Source organism: Canis lupus, chromosome 8 (assembly GCF_011100685.1).
Source record: "Canis lupus familiaris isolate Mischka breed German Shepherd chromosome 8, alternate assembly UU_Cfam_GSD_1.0, whole genome shotgun sequence".
NCBI classification, from domain to species: Eukaryota; Metazoa; Chordata; class Mammalia; order Carnivora; family Canidae; genus Canis; species Canis lupus.
Genome location: NC_049229.1, coordinates 74559854 through 74584692, shown reverse-complemented (window position 1 = coordinate 74584692; position 24839 = coordinate 74559854). Strand labels below are relative to the sequence as shown.

Genomic DNA, 24839 nt, shown 5'->3' with positions numbered 1-24839 from the left:
ATCCACATGGAAGCAAATGGTGGGTGTTTGTCATTTCTAATAGCTGAGTAATAATCCATTGCATACATAAACCACATCTCCTTTATCCATTCATCTTTCGATGGACACCGAGGTTCCTTCTACAGTTTGGCTATTGTGGACATTGCTGCTATAAACATTGGGGTGCAGGCATCCAGACATTTCATTGCATCTGCATCTTTGGGGTAAATCCCCAACAGTGAAATTGCTGGGTTGTAGGGCAGGTTTATTTTTAACTCTTTGAGGAACCTGCACACAGTTTTCCAGAGTGGCTGCTCCATTTCACATTAGATTTCACAATACTTTTAGTTTACATGATAATAGGTTATAGTAGGCATGTAAAACATAAATTACATAAACTGTTTTTCTAGATTTGTTTATGCAGGTAGAAACGTTGTAATCATCTTATATCTTGAGTACACTGCACACTGTGGCAATCAATAAATATGTGAATTTGATGAGATAGTATAATAGAAAAGATAATTTGGGGGATAGGTAAATGTAATGATTCTAGAAAACGTAGGCTTATGCAACTGGTTTCATAAGAAGGAGTAATACATGCTCTATTTATTTGGAATAAAAATGCTAGGACAGTGAATAACTGTATAATTTAGCATAATAGTGACATTGTATTAATTTGCCTGCTATAATAAATTTTTTATACAGTAGTATGATTTGCACTGGTACTATAATATTGAGTAATCTATAGCCCTTATTGAAATTTCACCAGTTTTCCAAATAGTTTTTTTTCCTGCCCCAGGATCCAAACTAGGATCCCCAATTGCATTTAGTTGCTGTTTTCTTTTTTTCTGCTAACCTATGGCAGCTATTTAAGTCTTTCTTTGTCCTTCATGGCCTTAAAACATTTCATGAGTACTGGTCAGTTGTTCTAAGAATGCCTCTCACTTTGGGTTTATGTGACCCTTTTGGCATGATTAGATTAAGGTTTTGTATTTCTTGGGGATATCAGAGCAAAAATGTGGAAGGAGCTTCAGTGTCCATCAAAAGATGAATGGATAAGGAAGATATGGTATATGTATACAAGGGAATATTATTCAGCCATTAGAAATGACAAATATGGGGATCCCTGGGTGGCTCAGCAGTTTGGCACCTATCTTTGGCCCAGGGCATGGTCCTGGATTCCCGGAATGAGTCCCACGTCGGGCTCCTCACATGGATCCTGCTTCTCTCTCCTGTGTCTCTGCCTCTCTTTATCATAAATAAATAAATATTTTTTAAAGAAAATTTTTAAAAAGTGACAAATACCCACCATTTGCTTCAACGTGGATGGAACTGGAGGGTATTATCCTGAGTGAAATAAGTCAATTGGAGAAGGACAAACATTATATGGTCTCATTCATTTGGGGGATATAAAAAATACTGAAAGGGAATAAAGGGGAAAGGAGAGAAAATGAATGGGAAATATCAGAGATGGAGACAGAACATGAGAGGCTCCTAGCTCCAGGAAACAAACAGGGCATGGTGGAAGGGGAGGAGGGTGGGGTTGGGGGTGAATGGGTGATGGGCACTGAGGGGGCACTTGGCGGGATGAGCACTGGGTGTTATTCTGTATGCTGGCAAATTGAACACCATAAAAAATAAATTTATTATTTTCAAAAAAGAATCATAACTAACAATATATATATAAATAAAATAAAATAAAATAAAGTAAAATAAAATAAAATAAAATAAAATAAAATAAAATAATAAAATAATAAAATAATTGGGTGAACCAGAATATTTATGTAATCTCAGAGCATCTCTCCAAATATAGTTGTTAGTTACAAAGGGAATAATAGTAAATCTACAGTGGAAATACCCAACACACATTACCTTGATCAAGAATATCCTGAGAGAAAAAATATATCGTGTATCCCCTGATATGATACATTGTCAAGAACACAACGTCACTTCTGTGATATTGTTAAGACATAGATTCTTGCAGTTGCTTACTATTTACCCTAAATACCAGTTAATTGCAAATATTTCCATGTACATTACCTAAGCATTTTCCCGATCCACACCTGCAATCATTGTGAATCACATGATCACCCAGCTCAAAGAGAAATTTGGTAGAAGCAGTATAAACCCCATGTTGGACATGAGGCTGCAAATGCATCAAATATCTAAAGCAAAAGAAGACATACCCCTAATGGGGTCAATATCTTGATCCACGCACACAGCATCCATGTCAGTGACAGCCTGGGAAGGAAGCAGTATTCACAGCAGGATGTTCTGTGGATGTGGAGTCTGAACAGCAACACACACACACACACACACACACACACACACACACACACACACACAAGAGTATGAAAACGTTTTCAGCTTCATCATTGTTTCTGTTAAAAGCAGGGAGGCCTCTCAGCAAGTCAGATATGTTTGGATGGAGCCAGGGAAAGACACTGGCTCAGGGTGTGTGTTGAGGGAAAGTGGTGATGATGAGGTCCTGATCAAGGAAGGGATTATATGGAGTCAGTTTCCCACCAGTACCCACCAGTATCTGGGGAGGGAACTCAAGAGCGCTTGTTGGATTTCCCATGGGTGGGGCAGGAGGAGAAGAGGGAGGATTGGAGATCAAGGAGACAGCAGGTAATACTCAAATATATGGTGTGATGACAAATTCTACTATACAATTATGAAAACTGAGAGAACAAAAGTGGAGGAGGACCTTCCACCTGCAGGGAATAACTCATGGATCCTTCAGGTGCTGATATCAGCTCACTGTGTGAGTCCTCTAACAGCCACATGTTGGAACCTAACGTCCATGTGATGGGAGGAGGAAGTGGGGCCTCAGGGGACCACTTAGGTCAGGAGGTGCATTCTCATTATGGGATCAGGGCCTTTATACACCAGGACTGGGAATGCCTCCTGCCCTTTGGCCCCATGTGAGGCCATCTGTCTGGGTGTATGTCATTCAATTGTTATTATTTTTGCAGTAGTAATGGTTGAGTTTTGTGTTCCATGAAAATCACCTCACTGATGAGTGACAAAGAGAGAAAGCACTTATCACCATGTGACATGGGCTTCGGGCAGGAGTTCTGGCAACCTCCCCAAGGACATAAATGCAGGAATATAATTGTCATGAGTTATATGTCTCCCTACAGTCTATGTAACTCCATTTTGGATGGGATGGGCTGCTGGAAGTCTCGGTGATGTAAACAACCCATTCAAGGATGGAAACTGCTGGATCTGGAGGCAGAAAAGTCTTGTCTCATTTGGCAGGGTCAAAGGGACTGACATGAGAAAACCAAATTGAGCTGGCTCCAGGCAGGAAACTGGAATTGAATTCCTTAATCTTGGAATTTTCTCTAAGTCTTTATCTTCCTCTGTGTGTACAAATGCCAGTTATAGATCCTGCTACAACTATAACAGTTTTATGAAGAAGAGGTCACATAGGGTCCTGGGTCTGGATCTTCAGAGAGTGTCTCTGGTGTGTGCTGCATGCACTGTGCTGTACTGTTTTGGTGCCTCTTTCCTTCAGGTCTGGCATCTACACACGCTATCCCTGCCTGAAGTGGGCAGTGTGTGGTCCTTGGGAAGAATGTGATGAGTTTTAACTGGGTGTGCTCTGCTCAGCTCGTTAAATGAGCCATGAAACCACCTCCACTAGAACTGGGGCCCTGCAGAATTCTCTGGTCAGGAGATGTGGGTGGGCAGGGGTGCAGCCACTCAGAGAAACCATATGGTGGTGCCTCAAATAGGTAAATGTAGACCTCCCCTGTGATCCAGCAACTGCCCTACTGGGTATTTACACTAAGATTACAAAAGTGCTGATTCAAAGGGATACATGCACCTCAATGTTTACAGCAGCATTATCTACATTAGGCAAACTATGGAAACAATCCCAGTATCTGTCAACTGATGAATGGATAAAGAACATGTGAGATAGATAGATAGAGCTAAATACATAGGGATTTTACTAATCAATGCAATGGAATTAAATCTAACAATTTGGGATCCCTGGGTGGCGCAGCAGTTTGGCGCCTGCCTTTGGCCCAGGGCGCGATCCTGGAGACCCGGGATCGAATCCCACGTCGGGCTCCCGGTGCATGGAGCCTGCTTCTCCCTCTGCCTGTGTCTCTGCCTCTCTCTCTCTCACTGTGTGCCTATCATAAATAAATAATAAAAAAAAATAATAAATCTAACAATTTACAAGTATGAGGATGGAGGTAGTATGCATAATGCTAATTGACATGCCAGTGAGAAAAAGAAAATACTGTATATTTCGAGTCATAGTTTGAATTTAAGAAACAGAACAAATGAACAAAGAGATTGATGCAGAGATCAGGAAATAGTCCCTTCAATACAGAGATAAAAACTGATAGTTACGAGGTGGGAGGAGAGCGGGGGATTGGTGACCTGTCAGAGGGGGCTTAGGGAGTGCACTTGTCCTGATGAACACTGGGTGATGTATGGAAGTGTGCAATCAGCATGTTGAATACATGAAACAGGTGTTACACTGTATGTGACCTCTACTGCAATTCATTTTTTTGAATGTTCATAGCAGCTTTAGTTGTAACAGCTAAAACTCAGAATCAGCCCATATATCCTTCAGCCAATTAATGGTAAAACCAACAGTTTACATCTACACCATGGGATACAACTCAGCTATGAAAAGAAACAAATTATCGATACACACAACAAATTAGATGAACCTAGAGGGAATTATGCTGAGTGAAAAAAGCAATCCCTAAGGTACATTGTGTATGATTCCAATTTTATAACATTTTTGACATGAAAATGTTATAAAGATTAGTGGTTTCCAACAGTTAGGGAAGTGAGTGGTATTGTGGTGACTGACTATAAGAGGATTGCATGAGGGATACTTTCTATAGAACAGTTCTATGGCTTAGTTGTGGTGCTGAGTACACAAATATACACATGTGTATAATTGAATAATACTTAATTACCACACACGTGCACACACACAGGAGTGTCTACTGCAATTCAAATAAAAATTTAAAAGAAGAACTACAACTGGAAATTTTAAACATTGTCCTATGTTTCATGCATAATTCAGGCAGTTTTTTCTATTAAAGAAAGCTGGTAGTATTTAGAGATTCACTAATTACCACTTATGTGAAAATGAAATTTAATAATCTATTAAAAAATGGAAATTCTGGACTTTATACTCTAACAATTGGTGTAGCGAAATGTAGGATAAAATTAGATTATTGTGCAGCCCGGGTAGCTCAGCAGATTAGCACCGTCTTCACCCCAGGGTGTGATCCTGGAGACCCTGGATCGAGTCCCATATCAGGTTCCCTGCATGGAGCCTGCTTCTCCCCCTGCCTGTGTCTCTGCCTCTGTGTTTGTGTGTGTGTGTGTGTGTGTGAGAGAGAGAGAGAGAGACAGAGACAGAGACAGAGAGAGAGATGAATAAATAAATAAAATCTTTTTTAAAAAATGTAGATTATTAAGGCTTCTTTTAGTCCAGCTCCTCGCTGGGGCCCCTCCCCTTTCGATGCTGTTTTATTTTTTTTCCATGTTTCTACCTTGGTAGAAGCGCGAACTGTTCTCACTGTAGCATTCCTGCTGTTCTCTCTTTAAATCTCAGGCCAAATTTGTAGATATTCAGGATGATTTGAAAGTGATCTAGGTAATTTGGTGGGGACAGGTGACTTGAAGACCCTACTCTTCCGTCATCTTGCCCCTCAGAATCTTGTATGACTTGGGAGTAGATGGCTTATTCTTAAATTTTTGCTTTGGAATATGCATGTGCTTTAACTCCTGCCTAATTGTCCTGATGTTATTTGCTTCCTACATGAGGGATGAAAAGGATATACCTTGTAAACATTAACATATTATCTGTATCTCTACTAAACTCAATTATATCAATAACCCTGGGAGCTCTTGCAAAGGCCCAGATGATATGTGACCAGCAATACAACTCTGGTTGGTTCCTGAGCCTCTGAGCCAGCAAGGGCTGACCTTCATAACAGGTGTTGTGGAATCAATGAGGTTCTGTTGTAGGTGCTTCAGGGTGACAATTTCCAGTGCATATGCCTAACAGTACTGTGCTTTACACTTCAAAAATTTTAAGATTCACTCTGTGTACTATTTCTAAAATAAAAATAAAGCCGTTTAACTGACAGAAAATCTACCGTATATTTATAAATGTCTTTTTTAAGGTTTCAGAATAATTTTTTAAAGATTTTATTTATTTATTCATGAGAGACACAGAGGTTTCAGAATAATTTTATGATCATTATACATTCAGGAATAAAGAGAAATTTTGCCTCAAAGGACATAGCCAAAGGGATCTAATTAAACAAGTCTCTCTTTTTGCATTTTATCATTTTATTAATAACAGATAAACAACATTGGTTAACTAAAATATAGGGACTATCAGTGTGGTGTCCCATGGGCTAGACATCGATCCAAAGCTGCCCATCCTAGATCATCTGTGTCCACACCTCACGGGCAGCCTATCCAGGCATGGTCTCCCACAACCTGCCTGCGTGGGGTCATCCTGAGCTCCTGGTCCATCCTCGTGCACACAGAGTGCTGCTGGATCTGCAGAAGTCACAGACAAGTGTCAGCTGGCATTCCCATTCACCTCCCTTTCCTCTGTAGGAAACAATACTGAGCTTGGGGATGCCTTTTTACCAGGATCTGTACCCCGGTCTCCACCACCTGACACCACCCATGGATCCCAGCACTGGCTCCTTGGGAGAATTATCAGACCAATGACAATCTCGTTAGTGATTCACAATGAGAATAGTTGGGAATAAGTGTGGAAACCATATCAGATTTTATCTTCAAGGGAAGAAGACCTTCACTTTCACTATCAGAACACAGATCAGAGGTTTATACCAGAGACAAGATCCCAGGAATGACTCCTTCCAGGAGAAGTGGGTTCCCTGAACTTACTGAAAGAGGCTACATTTCCCATCCAATAGAACCTATGGCAATGAAACACTTGGAGAGAAACAACTCAGAGGCTTGATGGTTCCACACAAATGCTAGGGACCTAAAGATTGCTGGTAAGAGACACCCTGTGGATACCCCTGGGTCTAATCACATTCACTGTGAGGATGGTAATGGGTTCTGGCAGACATCCCAGAGCCAAGTTTGTAGGGATGGCTCCCCTCTCCACTGACAGGTGTCCTGCATCATCCCATCAGGCCTGCAGAGAACCAGGTGCACACCAGACTCAGGTGCAATGACAAATTTAGGGACCTTTCCTTGATTATATGGCAAAGTCTCCCTCTGACTCATGGAGTTTTCCTTCCATCCATGTACACGTATCTGAGTTCAGTTAGACACACAGAACCAGAAAGAGACCTGGAGTTTATAGAGGAAAGTGGCTTCACTTGGTTATGAGGTTTTCCCTGCCCAATTCACAGAGTGAAACCACTAATGGATGTTGAGTCCTCAGTCCCTCGCATCTGGAGACATGAGATGGACAGAAGGTGAATGTCATTCAATCCCCCAATGTCCAGATCGAAACTCCCCATCATGGTGGTAATATCAAGATCTCTGAAATTATCAACCATGACAATCTGTTGGGCCACAAAGTTATCAACCACAGACTCAACAATGACCTAGATAAATACAGTCCATACTCAGACATGCAAATGTTCACCTTATTCTCACATGGGATTCACAGTGACACACATTGGCATCACCCTAAATGGCAACCCATAACAGTAATGACCCAAGGCCAAATTTTACCTACATATCATAATTTGTATCTTCCAAAATCTAATCATCTAACTCAGGTATGGTGATATTTGGGTACCTACTTTTGGTGTAAATCCTTTTCTAGGAGGTGATAGATCTATGAATCTAACACACACACACACACACACACATACACACACACAAAACTGGAAACAGGGCTGCCCCGGTGGCCCAGTGGTTTAGTGCCACCTTTAGCCCGAGGTGATCCTGGAGTCCTCGGATCAAGTCCCACATCGAGCTCCCTGCATGGAGCCTGCTTCTTCCTCTGCCTGTGTCTCTGCCTCTCTCTTTCTGCATGTCTATCATGAATAAATAAATAAAATCTTAAAAAAAACTGGAAACACCAAACAAAATGCAAAAGCAAACAAAAAATAAATTAAAAAATAAAATAAAACACAGATCACCTCCTTATGAACACAATTCTCCACAAACATTAAAGAACAGGTGCTGGCATTTTGTTTCAGAGGAGGTAAATTGTAAGTTCAAAAGGCATCACCAACACTAAGCAATGAACATCCATCTGGGCAACATTCCACTAGGATCAAGGCTTGAGAATGTTCTGAATCTCAGACTCCCACTACTGTGCTGTTTTTTTTTAATCTGGTTCAACCCTTCCTTTTCTTTGAAGTTGGTACATGTTTGAGGCAGAGCACTTTATCTGCCTGTTTCAGTATCATTTGTGAGTCCAGAAAGCATCTTTCATTTTCTTCTCACTTTTATGGAAGAAAAAGTGCTTCTGTCTCTTAAATATGCTAAGGAATACTTGATACAAGATTCCTGGACACCTCTGAATACAGTAAGGGTATCTGGATATTTGTAAGCCAGGAGCAGAGTGAGGAGGCAAAGATGGGAAATAAGTAAGGGGAGACATTCTCTGAACAGGAGGCTCCATGGTGCTCATGCTGCAAAGTTCTCTATGTTGATTGTGGATAAAAGAGAAGGGAGGAAAACAGATCCGTGAATGTCTGCTAGGATCCTGGGATCCAACATGTGGACTTGGACCATCAGAGGACACTCACACTCACCAGAGAACACAAGATTGAGGGATTTCTTAATCCAGGGAAGGAGTTAAACAGTCGTCTCCTCTTAGGGTCTTAGCATCATGCTCTGAAAACTTCTTCCATGATATAAACACTGTGAAGTGTTTCTAGAAGGGATAAGGTTCCTCTTACACTGCTGGTGGGAGTGACATTGGTGTAGACACTGTGAAAACAGTATAGATATTCCTACTACAGTTAAAAATAGAACTACTGTGTGATTAAATAGTTGTGGTACAGTGTATTTACCCAAAAAATAAAACACTAATTCAAAGAGAAGTTCACATCCCTATATTTATAGGACCTGTTTGTGCTATAGACAAATAAGGGAAGCAGCCCAACTGTCCACTACTGATGAAAGGATGCAGAGATGCGGGACATACACAAAGAAGAATGAATCCTTGCAATTTGCAGCAAAGAGTATAGAACTAGATAGCGTGTAATGTTAACTAAGTCACAACAAGACAAATACCGTATGACTCACTCATATGCAAAATTCAATTAAAAAACACAAATTATCCAAGGGGAAAAATTTATTGAGACAAACCATGAAACATACTCTTCAATATGGAAACATACTGTTGGTTAGTAAAGGGGGAGGTGGGAGGGCCCGAGTGACATAGCAGACCTGGATAAGGGAGAGCACTGGTCCTAGGAGCAGTGGGGGATGGATGGAAGTGTCATCACTATATTGTACACTCAATATCACATGGCGAGTTAACTACACTGGGGAACATGGTAAATGGATGGGGATTGCATTGAATGTGTAGACTGCTCTGCATAGCAGAGGCATCTTAAAAATATTTATTCTTTCATTTCATGGGCATGGTGTATTTTCACTTTCTTTGTGTCTTCTTCAGTTACTTTGGCGAGTGTTCTACACTATTTATTGATGAGCCTGTGTGTTTTCCATTGCACATGCACTCTTGATTCTGGAGGATTAGTTGATCATAGAGTTGATTATCCATTTCTGGCTTCTCTACTCTGTTCCATTCATCTATGTGTTGTTTTGTGCAGGTACCAGGTTGTCTTGATGATAACGACTCAGTAATACAGCTTGACCACCAACATTGTGATGTCCCCCTCCTGAGGTACTTTGATTTTTTCAACATATTTCTACTTATACAGCTTTTTAAGAAGTAAACTGAGGAAGACACAACGAGATAGAAAACCATTGCATGTTTATGTATTAGAAGAATAACTATTGTTTGGACACCTGTGTTGCTCAGTGATTGAGTGTCTGCCTTTGGCTCTCGTCAAACTCAAGGTCCTTAGATGGATTCCACAATGGGCTCCCTGTAGAGATCCCGCTTCTCCCTCTCACTATGTCTCTGCATCACTCTAGGTGTGAATAAGAAAGTTATGAAATAATTTCAAAAACAGGAATATTTTTAAAATATATGCTACCCAGAACTTGCTATGCAGTCAATGCAATCCTTATCAAAAGATTATAGACTTTCTTTACAGAGTTAAGACAGACATTCCTAAGTTTTGTAGGCACAGACAAAGATACTAGTGACACATGAATCCAACGCTGATACTCTGGCATTTTCAGGCTGCATTTGTTGTGTAAAGAACCTTTTAAGCTCCCTAAGCCAGTCAAATAAATATTTGTTGGGATTTACTCTTTCTCTGTTTCAAGAGAGGAAAACCATCCTGCAAATCATGGTAGGGAACAGGGCTCAGAAGGCTCTGCAAACAACCCTTGTCATCTGCTCACTCATTCACTGACCAAAACCCAAATCCTGGCCTTAAATATCCACAAACACACCATCGTATTGTCTAAGGGCAGAAGTGCTGCCTGCTGTGGTCATTGTATGGGTGTTGTATTTTACGTAGCTCATGCACCTGGAAAATGAAATGCATCTCCCCTTAGTTATGTCTTATGTCTACTGAGCTATTAGATGAGACAATGAAATCAGAAGAAAAGCAGAGCAATTTTTTCTGCTCCAACGAGGTGAAGAACTACCCAGGGAAAGTTGGCAATAAAAAATTAATCAGTAGAGAGGAAGAAATATTATTCATTTCCATATGACATGATCTGCTACAGGGGCAATGCCTACAAACTCTACAAATGAAGAATCAGCTAAGGATTTCAGGGAAAATTCAGGATATAAAATAAACAAATACAGTTATGATTCCAACACTAACAAAAACTATATAAAATTAACAAAAATATCACTTTACTTGCATCAAAAATAAAAATTTAAAGCTGAGGTTACAGTCAGAGAACATGCAAATAAGGCCCTCCCTCCACTAATTAAAGCACCCCAGCCCAGACTTTGAGCTCGGAGAGGAGCCCCAGCCCCAGTATCCCCGGGTGACCATATTCAGGACACTGTCTTCAATAAATGGTGCTGGGAAAATTGGACAGCCACATGCAGAAGAATGAAACTAGACCATTCTCTTACACCGTACAAAAAGATAAAATCAAAATATATGAAATATCTAAGTGTGAGACAAGATTCCATCAAAATAGTAGAGGAAATACCCCTTTTGAACTTGGCCACAGCAACTTCTTGCAAGATACATCCATGAGGGCAAGGGAAACAAAAGTAAAAATGAATTATTGGAACTTCTTCAAGATAAATAACTTCTGCACAGCAAAAGAAACAGTCAACAGAAGGGAAGATGATATTATCAAATAACATATAAGGCAAAGGGCTTGTATCCAACATGTGTAAATTACTTACCAAACCCAACACCCAAGAAACAAGGAATCCTGTTAAGAAATGAGGAGAAATCTTGAACAGAAATTTCTCCAAATAAGACCTACATATGGCCAACAAGTCCATGAAAAAATTCTCCACATCACTCTCTATCAGATAAAAGCACATCCAAACACAATCAGCTGCTACTTTACACAACAGAGAATGGCGAATATTAATAAGAAATAAAACAACACATGTTCGAGAGGATGTAGAGGAAGGGGAACCCTCTTCCACTGTTGGTGGGAATATTAGCTGGTACAGCCACTCTGGAAAACAGTGTGGAGGTTCCTAAAGGGTTAAAAATAGATCTGCCTAAGACCCAGAAATTGCACTGTCAGGGATTTATCCCAAAGACACAGATGCAGTGAAACAGCAGGATACCTGCACCCCAATGTTTATAGCAGCAATGTCCACAATAGCCAAATTCTGGGAGAAGTCACGATGTCCTTTGAGAGACAAATTGATAAACATGATATGGTTTATATATACAAAGGGATATTTCTAAGTCATTAGAAAGGATCAGTAGCTACCATTTCCATCAACATGTTTGTAACTACACAGTATTATGCCAATGAAATAAGTCAGTCCCAGAAGGACAATCATCATACTTTCTCTCATACAACGAAAGGGATCATAAGGGAAGGAGGTAAAATGAGAGGGGATAAATCAGAAAGGAAGACCAAACATGAGAGACTCCTATCCCTGGGAGTCAAACAAAGGACTGGGGAAGGGAAGTGGGTGGTAGGACCTGGTACCTGGGTGACGGTCACTAAGGAGGGCATGTGATGAGATGAGCACTTGGTGTTACTCTATGTTGGAAAATTGAGCTTAAATAAATATGGAATAAATACATGAAAAATAAACTATTAGAGAAAACATTATGAGCAATAACATGCCAACAAATTCAGCAATCAGAGAAAAAATGGATGCCTTCAAGTAAATGTAGAAACAACCCAGTTGGAAACAGGAATGAATAGAAAATATGTAAAGACTCCAAACCAGGGAATGAAAATCAAACATATTTAAAAGTCTTCTAACAATCAAAAGTTCTGGGACAGATGGCTACCCATGGGAATGCAACAAGCATTGAAATAGAATTAATACCTATCCTGAAAATTTTTCAAAAAATAGAAATTAATGGAAACTTCCAAGCTCATTTTCAGAGAGTATCATTGCCTTGACCTCAAAGGAAGACAAAGATCTAACCTAAAATGAGAATTAAAGACTAATATCCTTGATGGATATGGATGCAAAATGTCGCCAAGATCCTAACAAACAGGATCCACCAGTACCTTAATAGGATAATTCGCCATGATGAAATGGGCCTAATTTCTGGTCTGTAAGGGTGGATCAGCATCTGCAAATCCAACAATGGGATTTGGATCATTAATGAAACAAAGGATAAGGACCATTTTATAATCTCAACTCATGCCCAAAAAGCTTTTGGCAAGAGCGATTATACTTTCATGTTAAAAATTTCTTGCTGCGTAGAGATAGGGGAACATATTCAACATAAAAGCCATTTACAGAAGACACATGGAGAATGTCTTCCTCAACAGGGAAAAGTTGAGAGCTTTTCCCCTAATCAGAAACAGGACAGGGATGCCCTCCATCACCACTGTTCTTTACGATTGTGGTAGAAGGCCTAGCCTCAACCATCAGACAACAAACAGAAGGAAATGTCCTCCAACTCAGCAAAGAAAAAATCAAACTTTCATTCTTCACACGAAAGTTATTTTAAGTTTAAATCCCAAAGATTCGTTGAAGAAATTTCTAGAACTGACACCGGAGTTCAGCAAGATCGGAGCATGTAAAATGAATACAAGGAAGTCAATGGCTTTTCTACATAGTGCAAATGAAATACAAAAGAAGAAAAAAAAGGACTGGATGCAATTTATAATTGCACCAGAAATCATCAGATAATGAGGGAAAATCCTAACCAAAGAGGGATGGATATATACTCTAAACATTCCAGAACACTTATGAAAGACAGTATGGAAGATGCAAGTAGATAGGAAATATTTATTCTCATAGATTAGAAGAATAAATATTGAAAAAATAACTATACTACCAAGAGCAAGTTATCCCTTCAAAACCAGGTTTATGAAATATCACCAGCATTTGTTGCAGAGCTTGAGCAAATGATCTAAAAACCTTTAGAGAACCACAAAGACCTCCACTAACCAAAGCAATCCTGAAAAAGTAAAGCAAGGCTGGAGACATCGTGATTCTGGTTGCAAGGTAAATTACAACGTTGTGATCACCAGGATAGTATGGCCCTGGAAAAAATACAGACTTATAGATAAATAGAAAACTTTAAGAACCCAGAAATGGACCCAGAATAGTATGGGCAAAAAATCTTGACAAAGCGGGAAAGAATATCCAATGGAATAAAAGAAAATCTCTTCAATAAATGCCATTGGCAATATTGGAGAGCCACATGCAGAAGAATGAAAGGGGACACTTGTTTTACATCATTCACAAAAATGGACTCAAAGTTGATGAAAGACCTAAATGTGAGTCAGGAAACCATCAGAATCCTCAGGAGAACACAGGCAGCGCCTTTTCTACCTCAGCTGCAACCACTTCTAGACGTGTCTCCAGAGGCAAGGGAAAACAAAGGAAAATGAACTATGGCGACTTCATCAAGGAAAGAGCATTTTCACAGGAAAGGAATCACTCAAAGTAACTAAAAGGCCACCTAGAGAATGCAAGAAGATATTTGGAAATGTCTTATCAGATTAAAGGCTCGAATTCAAATCTAAAATGAACTTATCTGGAACAGAATAGAGAATCCAGAAGTGGACCCTGAACTTTATGGGCAACTAATATTCGATAAAGGAGGAAAGACTATCCATTGGAAGAAAGACAGTCTCTTCAATAAATGGTGCTGGGAAAATTGGACATCCACATGCAGAAGAATGAAACTAGACCACTCTCTTTCACCATACACAAAGATAAACTCAAAATGGATGAAAGATCTAAATGTGAGACAAGATTCCATCAAAATCCTAGAGAAGAATACAGGCAACACCCTTTTTGAACTCGGCCATAGTAACTTCTTGCAAGATTCATCCACGAAGGCAAAAGAAACAAAAGCAAAAATGAACTATTGGGACTTCATCAAGATAAGAAGCTTTTGCACAGCAAAGGATACAGTCAACAAAACTCAAAGACAACCTACAGAATGGGAGAAGATATTTGCAAATGACATATCAGATAAAGGGCTAGTTTCCAAGATCTATAAAGAACTTATTAAACTCAACACCAAAGAAACAAACAATCCAATCATGAAATGGGCAAAAGACATGAACAGAAATCTCACAGAGGAAGACATAGACATGGCCAATATGCATATGAGAAAATTCTCTACATCACTTGCCATCAGGGAAATACAAATCAAAACTACAATGAGATACCACCTCACACCAGTGAGAATGGGGAAAATTAACAAGGCAGGAAACAACAAATGTTGGAGAGGATGCGGAGAAAAGGGAACCCTCTTACACTGTTGGTGGGAATGTGAACTGGTGCAGCCACTCTGGAAAACTGTGTGGAGGTTCCTCAAACAGTTAAAAATAGACCTGCCCTACGACCCAGCAATTGCACTGTTGGGGATTTACCCCAAAGATACAAATGCAATGAAACGCCGGGACACCTGCACCCCGATGTTTCTAGCAGCAATGGCCACAATAGCCAAACTGTGGAAGGAGCCTCGGTGTCCAACGAAAGATGAATGGATAAAGAAGATGTGGTTTATGTATACAATGGAATATTACTCAGCTATTAGAAATGACAAATACCCACCATTTGCTTCAACATGGATGGAACTGGAGGGTATTATGCTGAGTGAAGTAAGTCAGTCGGAGAAGGACAAACATTATATGTTCTCATTCATTTGGGGAATATAAATAATAGTGAAAGGGAATATAAGGGAAGGGAGAAGAAATGTGTGGGAAATATCAGAAAGGGAGACAGAGCGTAAAGACTGCTAACTCTGGGAAACGAACTAGGGGTGGTAGAAGGGGAGGAGGGCGGGGGGTGGGAGTGAATGGGTGACGGGCACTGGGTGTTATTCTGTATGTTAGTAAATTGAACACCAATAAAAAAAAACACAAAAAAATAAAAAAATAAAATGAACTTATCAATCTCAACACACACCAAAGTTATATATCTCCAATCAGAATTGGGCAGAAGTTGTGAACAGACTTCCTGCCCTTGGTGAGGTCCCGCACCACACCATATATTAGGCAGCTGATACACATGCAAAAAGAAATTCATTTGCTATCCTAAATCTGCTATATATCAGACAAAATATTGAGTAAAGAATCTGAAAAATAACAGGGAAAATATTTATGCACCTAAATCTAAGATTACCCTTGAAATTAGGCCAATAATAAAATAAATGATATTAAAATAAGTCAACAGGAAGTTAAATAATTTGTTTGCATATACATAGTCAATGAGGAAAATTATTTCAAAAAACAATTACAAGTAACTAATGAGCTCAAAGAAAATTCAGGATATAAAATCAGCATAGACAATAAGGTTAAATCCTACACTCTAACAACAAATTTTCTGTATCAAATTTAGAAAACAATCACCTTTATACTGGTACCAAAAATAAATATTTATGATTAAACTTCATTAAGCAGAATAAAAACTGTTTAAAAATGGCCTATACTAATGAAAGACCTTTAAAGAGGAACAGAAATGCAAAGATAAATGCATGGATTAGAACATCATAAATTCACTGTGAAACCAAAACAAACTGATCTGGGGTTGTGAAGCAATCTTTGTATATAACTTATTAAGAATTGAATCTACGTTGGTAGGTGACTATATAGTCAGGGGACATGCAAATAGGGGCCTCCCTCCACTGATTAAAGAAGCCCAGCCCCGACCCTGCAGCTGGGAGAGGAACTCCAGCCCCAGGGTTCCCAGGTGACCCCATTCAGTGCTCAGGACACAACACAGACAAACCACCATGGAGTCTGTGCTCTGCTGGGTTTTCCTTGTCGCTATTTTAAAAGGTAATTCATGAAGAACCAGAAACCCTGAGTATGTGAGTGGAGGTGAGTGACAGAAACAGGGGATGTGGGACAGTTTCCTGACCAGGATGTCTTGTGTTTGCAGGTGTCCAGGGTGAGGTGCAGCTGGTGGAGTCTGGGGGAGACCTGGTGAAGCCTGGGGGGTCCTTAAGACTCTCCTGTGTGGCCTCTGGATTCACCTTCAGTAGCTATGGCATGAGCTGGGTCCGTCAGTCTCCAGGGAAGGGGCTGCAGTGGGTCGCATGGATTAGGTATGATGGAAGTAGCACATACTACGCAGACGCTGTGAAGGGCCGATTCACCATCTCCAGAGACAACGCCAAGAACACACTGTATCTGCAGATGAACAGCCTGAGAGCCGAGGACACGGCCGTGTATTACTGTGCGAAGGACACAGTGAGGCAAACTCAGTGTGAGCCCTGACACAAACCTCCCTGTAGAAGGGGATCAGGACCACCAGGGGGTGCACAGTCCTCACCACTTCTGTGTTGAAGGCCCAGGAGCAGATGCAGATGGAGGCTCTGGGCAGGTTTCCTGTCAGGGTCTGGTCTTCCTCTCCAAGGAGCAGTTTCCCCAAGGGAGTCTCTTTGGGTACAGGATTCTTTGCTTACATATTCAATCTCTAACTTACACACTTTGTTGTCATAGAAAGTGAAATATTCCAACACCCAAAAATGGTAGTGCCTGTTGTTATGCTTATTCCTTATTCAGTTTCTGTTTTGGAAAGTTGGTTGGATTTAGTCAACAACTCTTCTTATATGCTCAAGGACAAATCTGCTTAAAATTTCTTACTACTGTCCATAAAAACCAGTTTATTACCCATATCTCCATTTACCACAACTTCTCTTCTATAAGAGTCCCAGCTGTATACATGGAACATGAAACAACTACCCAGCTCATTGTGCAATGATTTTATTTTATTTTGTATATTTTTATTAGATTTCAATTTGCCAACATATACCATAACACCCAGTGCTTATCCGGCCAAGTGCCTCCCTCACTGCCTGTCACCCAGTCACCCGAACCCTCCACCGACCTCCCCTTCCACTACCCCTTGTTCATTTCCCAGAGTGAGGATTCTCTCATGTTCTGTCTCCTTCCCTGACATTTCCACCTCATTTTCCTTCCTTTCTCCTTTATTCCCTTTCTCGATTTTCTACATTCCCTGAATAAATGCGACCATATGTTTGTCCTTCTCCAATTGACTTACTTCACTCAGCATAATACCGTCCAGTTCCATCCATGTTGTTGCAAAGGGTGGGTATTCATCGTTTCTAATATGCAAGGATTTTAGAAACAACGTAAAATTCATGCTGGTCATGACACTACAAAGGGCTCAAAAATCAAATGGAGAGATGACGGAGTGCAGGTGTGACTTCAGTCTTGAACCACTCTCACAGAATCAATATCAGTGTGAATCTGGGAAAGCAAGGGGCCCCAAGAAGTATGCTGTGAGGATGTGTAGTCTGAAGAGCACCCCAAACACACACAGACACGAGAGTACAAACCTTTATCACCTTCATCATCGTGTCTGTTGAGAGCAGGGCAGGCCTGTCATCACGTCATAAGTGCTTGGATTTTGGAAGGACACTGGCTCATGGTGTGTGTTGTGGTACAGTGGTAGGGAGAAGGTCCTGCTCCAGGAGGGACTTGTGTGGATTCAGTGTCACATCTCCATCAAAGGAGGGAATTCAATGGTTCCTGCTGGATATCCCATGGGTGGGGCTGGAGGAGAAGAGGGAGGACTGGTGATCACATGTGTCAGAATGTGACACTCAAAGATATGGTGTGATGACAAATTAAACTAAACTATTATGAGAACTGAGAGCACAAAGGTGGAGGAGGACTTTCCACCTGTAGGGAATATCTCATGGATCCTTCAGGTGCTGATATCAGCTCACTCTGTGTGACCTCTACATCCCTGTTTTGGAACCTAATGTCCATGTGATGGAGGATGAGGTGGGGCCTTAGAGGAGCACTTAGGTCAGGAGGTGCAGCCTTCTGATGGGATCAGGGACCTTATACATCAGGTCTAGGAAAGCTCCCTGCCTCTGGGCCCCATATGAGGTGACAGGGAAAGGACGCGCTAGGACGTGGGCACTCTCCAGATACCACATCTGCCTGCACCTGGACCTCAGACATCCCAACCTCCACATCTGTGAGAATGAGTGTCTGTTGTTTAATCCACAGAGTCTGGGAATGCAGTGACATCACCCAGAAACACTTAAACAGGGTCTCACCTCTTATTTGTCCTTTATAAACTGGTCCCAGGATAACACTCGGGGTATGACAAAATAGAGCAGGAAACCCACACCTGGACTCACTGTCCTCAGCCACCGTCTATGCTCCTGTCCTTAGTTGCTGTGCATCACGTTTGTGCCACACATTCTTCCTACAACCCTGGGGTTCGTTAGACCCATTAGTATCCTGGGATTCCTCCCTCTTTACCATCTGTGCACCTTCAAGGCAGCACATCCCCATGGAAGCGGACATAAAAGGTTCAGATTTTCCTCTCTGCTGCTCACACTACTCTGCAGAATATTCGAGATCAGCCTCCCTCCTGTCATCATTGCCACAGCTATATGTCCCCATGACAAAATCCACACCTCCTATGTCCAAAAAGGTGGTCGGTTTTCTACATGTTGACTTGCAGTTTTTGTTCTCCCAGACCTCTGATTTCATCGGAAATCAGAATGATTGCATAACTGCCTATCATATTCCAGTTACGAGACAAGATCAAGGACCCTGATCCAGAATCTTAACTCTTCCCTCCCAATGCTGTTATAGCAACAACATGTGGGGAATGAATTACAAAGTGATGAGATCTGGTTATTTCTATGTTGAGAAAATGATTCAGTTATGTACTGGCATTGGTGAGGATCTATTAAAAAAATAACTTTCTGGAACTTGGAGTGGTATCTCTAAATGTAGCACTAAAACTTTGTAACACCTGCCTTGTCTGTTACTTTTTAAAATTTTTTTGACTTATTTTTTAATTGGAGTTCAATTTGCCGACATACAGCATAACAGCCAGTGCTCATCCTGCCAAGTGCCCCCCTCAGTGCCTGTCACTCAGTCAACCCCACCCCCCGCCCACCTCCCCTTCCACTACCCCTTGCTTGTTTCCCAGAGTTAGGTGTCTCTCATGATTTATCACCCTCAGTGATATTTCCCACTCATTTTCTCTCCTTTCCCCTTTATTACCTTTCACTATTTTTATATTCCCCGAATGAATGAGACCATATAATGTTTGTCCTTTCTGATTGACTTATTTCACTCAGCATAAAACCCTCCTGGTCCATCCACATCAAAGCAAAAGGTGGGTATTTGTCGTTTCTAAGGCTGAATTATATTCCATTGTATACAGAGACCACATCTTCTTTATCCATTCATCTGTCAATGATTGTCCATTACTTTTGCTTGCTTTATAACCAATACCAGTGCTGGAGAGAAGACGGCAGAGAGGTTTTCATCTGGATTTTGTTTTCTTAGACTCTGGGAAAAAAGGCAAACATATTTTAAATTTGACTAAACATTATTTTCGGACTACATGGCTCACTACCAAATAAATGCCCCTCCAAGTATGCCACTAGCTAGAGTACAATGTGAAGAAAAATAAAGAGCACCCAGTTGTTTTCTATGAGACCAGGATCTGAATGTGGGGCATGTGTTCTCTTGGCACAACACAGTCCCTCCTTTCAGAGCCACACGATCAGTAACCTGGTGTTGTCATGATTTGGTGCAGAGTCCTTGTTTCCTCAGACCCAGGTCTCCAGCTGCACTTCAGGTTTTAAGATAAACAGAAATTGTGCCTGGATTCGAAAGTCTCGGATATGTTGAAAGGGAAATATGAGGCACTGGAGATGTAGATTTTGCAGGAAAGATGAAGAAAATAAGCGGGAAAGAAGTGTTGGTCACATCAACTCAAAAGAAGAAGGATTTGTACATTTTCTGAAATGCACTAATGGCAGTTAGAGAACAAAACCAGGAGTTTCACTACTGAAAATGTGTTAACACAGACTGTATGCTTTGCTTGGAGGTCTTAAAATTGTAGTCTTGGGGTGAGGAGCAAGATGGCGGAAGAGTAGAGTCCCCAAATCACCTGTCTCCACCAAATTACCTAGAAAACCTTCCAATCATCCTGAAAATCTATGAATTCGGCCTGAGATTTAAAGAGAGAACACCTGGAATGCAACAGTGAGAAGAGTTCGCGCATCTATCAAGGTAGGAAGACGGGGAAAAAGAAGTAAAGAAACAAAGGCCTCCAAGGGGGAGGGGCCCCGCGAGGAGCCGGGCTGAGGCCGGGGTGAGTGTCCCCAGGACAGGAGAGCCCCGTCCCGAAGAAGCAGGAGCTGCACCAACCTTCCCGGGCGGAAAGGGGCTCGCAGGGATTTGGAGCAGGACCCAGGAGGGCGAGGATGCCCTCGGGTTCCCCAGGACAGTAACAGAGCAACTGCGCACCCAGGAGAGTGCGCCGAGCTCCCTAAGGGCTGCAGCGTGCACGGCGGGACCCGGCGGGACCCGGAGTAGCTGGAGGGGCTCGGGCGGCGGCTCCGCGGAGGGGCCTGCGGGGCGGGAGCAGCTGGGAGGGGCTCGGACAGAGGAATAGGCTCCGTGCAGAGGGGGCTGCGCGGTTCCAGGAGCAGCTCGGAGGGGCTCGGGCGGCGGCTCCTCGGAGGGGGCTGCGCGGCCGGGAGCGCGAATCCACCAGCGCAGGCTCCGGAGCACAGGACGCCGGGACACAGCCCAGGATCCCGCCTCCCCCGGGACAGGCAGAGACCGGGAGGGCCCAGGACAGCAAGGACGCTCCTGCCCCAAGCTGAGCAGATCAGCGGCCCCGCCCCAGAGCCTCCAGGCCCTGCAGACAGAGTTCCTGCCAGAGCTGAATCCAGGTTTCCAGAGCTGCCCCGCCACTGGGGCTGTTCCTCCTGCGGCCTCACGGGGTAAACAACCCCCACTGAGCCCTGCACCAGGCAGGGGCACAGCAGCTCCCCCAACTGCTAACACATGAAAACCAGCACAACAGGCCCCTCCCCCAGAACACCAGCTAGACTGACAACTTCCAGGAGAAGCCAAGGGACTTAAAGTACACAGAATCAGAAGACACTCCCCGGTGCTTCTTTTCTTTTTTTCTTTTTTTTTTTTTGTTTTGTTTTGTTTTGCTTTGCTTTTTGATTTGTTTCCTTCCCCCACCCCCTTTTTTTCTCCTTTCTTTTTCTTTCTCTTTTTCTTCTCTTTTTTTCTTTTTTTCGTTTTTTTTTCTTCCCTTTTTTTCTCTTTCTCTTTTATTTCCTTCTTTCTCTCCTCTCTTTTTCTCTTTTTCCAAATACAACTTGCTTTTGGCCACTCTGCACTGAGCAAAATGACTAGAAGGAAAACCTCACCTCAAAAGAAAGAATCAGAAACAGTCCTCTCTCCCACAGAGTTACAAAATCTGGATTACAATTCAATGTCAGAAAGCCAATTCAGAAGCACTATTATACAGCTACTGGTGGCTCTAGAAAAAAGTATAAAGGACTCAAGAGACTTCATGACTGCAGAATTTAGAGCTAATCAGGCAGAAATTAAAAATCAATTGAATGAGATGCAATCCAAACTAGAAGTCCTAACGACGAGGGTTAACGAGGTGGAAGAACGAGTGAGTGACATAGAAGACAAGTTGATAGCAAAGAGGGAAACTGAGGAAAAAAGAGACAAACAATTAAAAGACCATGAAGATAGATTAAGGGAAATAAACGACAGCCTGAGGAAGAAAAACCTACGTTTAATTGGGGTTCCCGAGGGCGCCGAAAGGGACAGGGCCAGAAAATGTATTTGAACAAATTCTAGCTGAAAACTTTCCTAATCTGGGAAGGGAAACAGGCATTCAGATCCAGGAAATAGAGAGATCCCCCCCTAAAATCAATAAAAACCGTTCAACACCTCGACATTTAATAGTGAAGCTTGCAAATTCCAAAGATAAAGAGAAGATCCTTAAAGCAGCAAGAGACAAGAAATCCCTGACTTTGATGGGGAGGAGTATTAGGGTAACAGCAGACCTCTCCACAGAGACCTGGCAGGCCAGAAAGGGCTGGCAGGATATATTCAGGGTCCTAAATGAGAAGAACATGCAACCAAGAATACTTTATCCAGCAAGGCTCTCATTCAAAATGGAAGGAGAGATAAAGAGCTTCCAAGACAGGCAGCAACTAAAAGAATATGTGACCTCCAAACCAGCTCTGCAAGAAATTTTAAGGGGGACTCTTAAAATTCCCCTTTAAGAAGAAGTTCAGTGGAACAGTCCACAAAAACAAAGACTGAATAGATATCATGATGACACTAAACTCATATCTCTCAATAGTAACTCTGAATGTGAACTGGCTTAATGACCCCATCAAAAGGCGCCAGGTTTCTGACTGGATAAAAAAGCAGGACCCATCTATTTGCTGTCTACGAGACTCATTTTAGACAGAAGGACACCTACAGCCTGAAAATAAAAGGTTGGAGAACCATTTACCATTCGAATGGTCCTCAAAAGAAAGCAGGGGTAGCCATCCTTATATCAGATAAACTAAAATTTACCCCAAAGACTGTAGTGAGAGATGAAGAGGGACACTATATCATACTTAAAGGATCGATTCAACAAGAGGACTTAACAATCCTCAATATATATGCTCCGAATGTGGGAGCTGCCAAATATATCAATCAATTATTAACCAAAGTGAAGAAATACTTAGATAATAATACACTTATACTTGGTGACTTCAATCTAGCTCTTTCTATACTCGATAGGTCTTCTAAGCACAACATCTCCAAAGAAACGAGAGCTTTAAATGATACACTGGACCAGATGGATTTCACAGATATCTACAGAACTTTACATCCAAACTCAACTGAATACACATTCTTCTCAAGCGCACATGGAACTTTCTCCAGAATAGACCACATATTGGGTCACAAATCGGGTCTGAACCGATACCAAAAGATTGGGATTGTCCCCTGCATATTCTCAGACCATAATGCCTTGAAATTAGAACTAAATCACAACAAGAAGTTTGGAAGGACCTCAAACACGTGGAGGTTAAGGACCATCCTGCTAAAAGATAAAAGAGTCAACCAGGAAATTAAGGAAGATTTAAAAAGATTCATGGAAACTAATGAGAATGAAGATACAACCGTTCAGAATCTTTGGGATGCAGCAAAAGCAGTCCTAAGGGGGAAATACATCGCAATACAAGCATCCATTCAAAAACTGGAAAGAACTCAAATACAAAAGCTAACCTTACACATAAAGGAGCTAGAGAAAAAACAGCAAATAGATCCTACACCCAAGAGAAGAAGGGAGTTAATAAAGATTCGAGCAGAACTCAACGAAATCGAGACCAGAAGAACTGTGGAACAGATCAACAGAACCAGGAGTTGGTTCTTTGAAAGAATTAATAAGATAGATAAACCATTAGCCAGCCTTAGAGAGAGAAGACTCAAATTAATAAAATCATGAATGAGAAAGGAGAGATCACTACCAACACCAAGGAAATACAAACGATTTTAAAAACATATTGTGAACAGCTATACGCCAATAAATTAGGCAATCTAGAAGAAATGGACGCATTCCTGGAAAGCCACAAACTACCAAAACTGGAACAGGAAGAAATAGAAAACCTGAACAGGCCAATAACCAGGAAGGAAATTGAAGCGGTTATCAAAAACCTCTCAAGACACAAGAGTCCAGGGCCAGATGGCTTCCCAGGGGAATTTTATCAAACGTTTAAAGAAGAAACCATACCTATTCTCCTAAAGCTGTTTGGAAAGATAGAAAGAGATGGAGTACTTCCAAATTCGTTCTATGAGGCCAGCATCACCTTAATTCCAAAAGCAGACAAAGACCCCACCAAAAAGGAGAATTACAGACCAATATCCCTGATGAACATGGATGCAAAAATTCTCAACAAGATACTGGCCAATAGGATCCAACAGTACATTAAAAAAATTATTCACCATGACCAAGTAGGATTTATCCCTGGGACACAAGGCTGGTTCAACACCCGTAAAACAATCAATGTGATTCATCATATCAGCAAGAGAAAAACCAAGAACCATATGATCCTCTCATTGGATGCAGAGAAATCATTTGACAAAATACAGCATCCATTCCTGATCAAAACTCTTCAGAGTGTAGGGATAGAGGGAACATTCCTCGACATCTTAAAAGCCATCTATGAAAAGCCCACAGCAAATATCATTCTCAATGGGGAAGCACTAGGAGCCTTTCCCCTAAGATCAGGAACAAGACAGGGATGTCCACTCTCACCACTGCTGTTCAACATAGTACTGGAAGTCCTAGCCTCAGCAAT

At 41.5% G+C, this 24839-nt stretch overlaps 1 gene segment (V, D, J or C); it reads left to right on the top strand.

Moving 5' to 3' along the window:
• The first annotated feature begins 16326 nt into the window (after positions 1-16326).
• Positions 16327-16929, top strand: LOC119869011. The segment is given in 2 exon segments: positions 16327-16488; positions 16592-16929. Coding segments are annotated over 2 exon segments (384 nt in total).
• The last annotated feature ends 7910 nt before the right edge of the window (positions 16930-24839 follow it).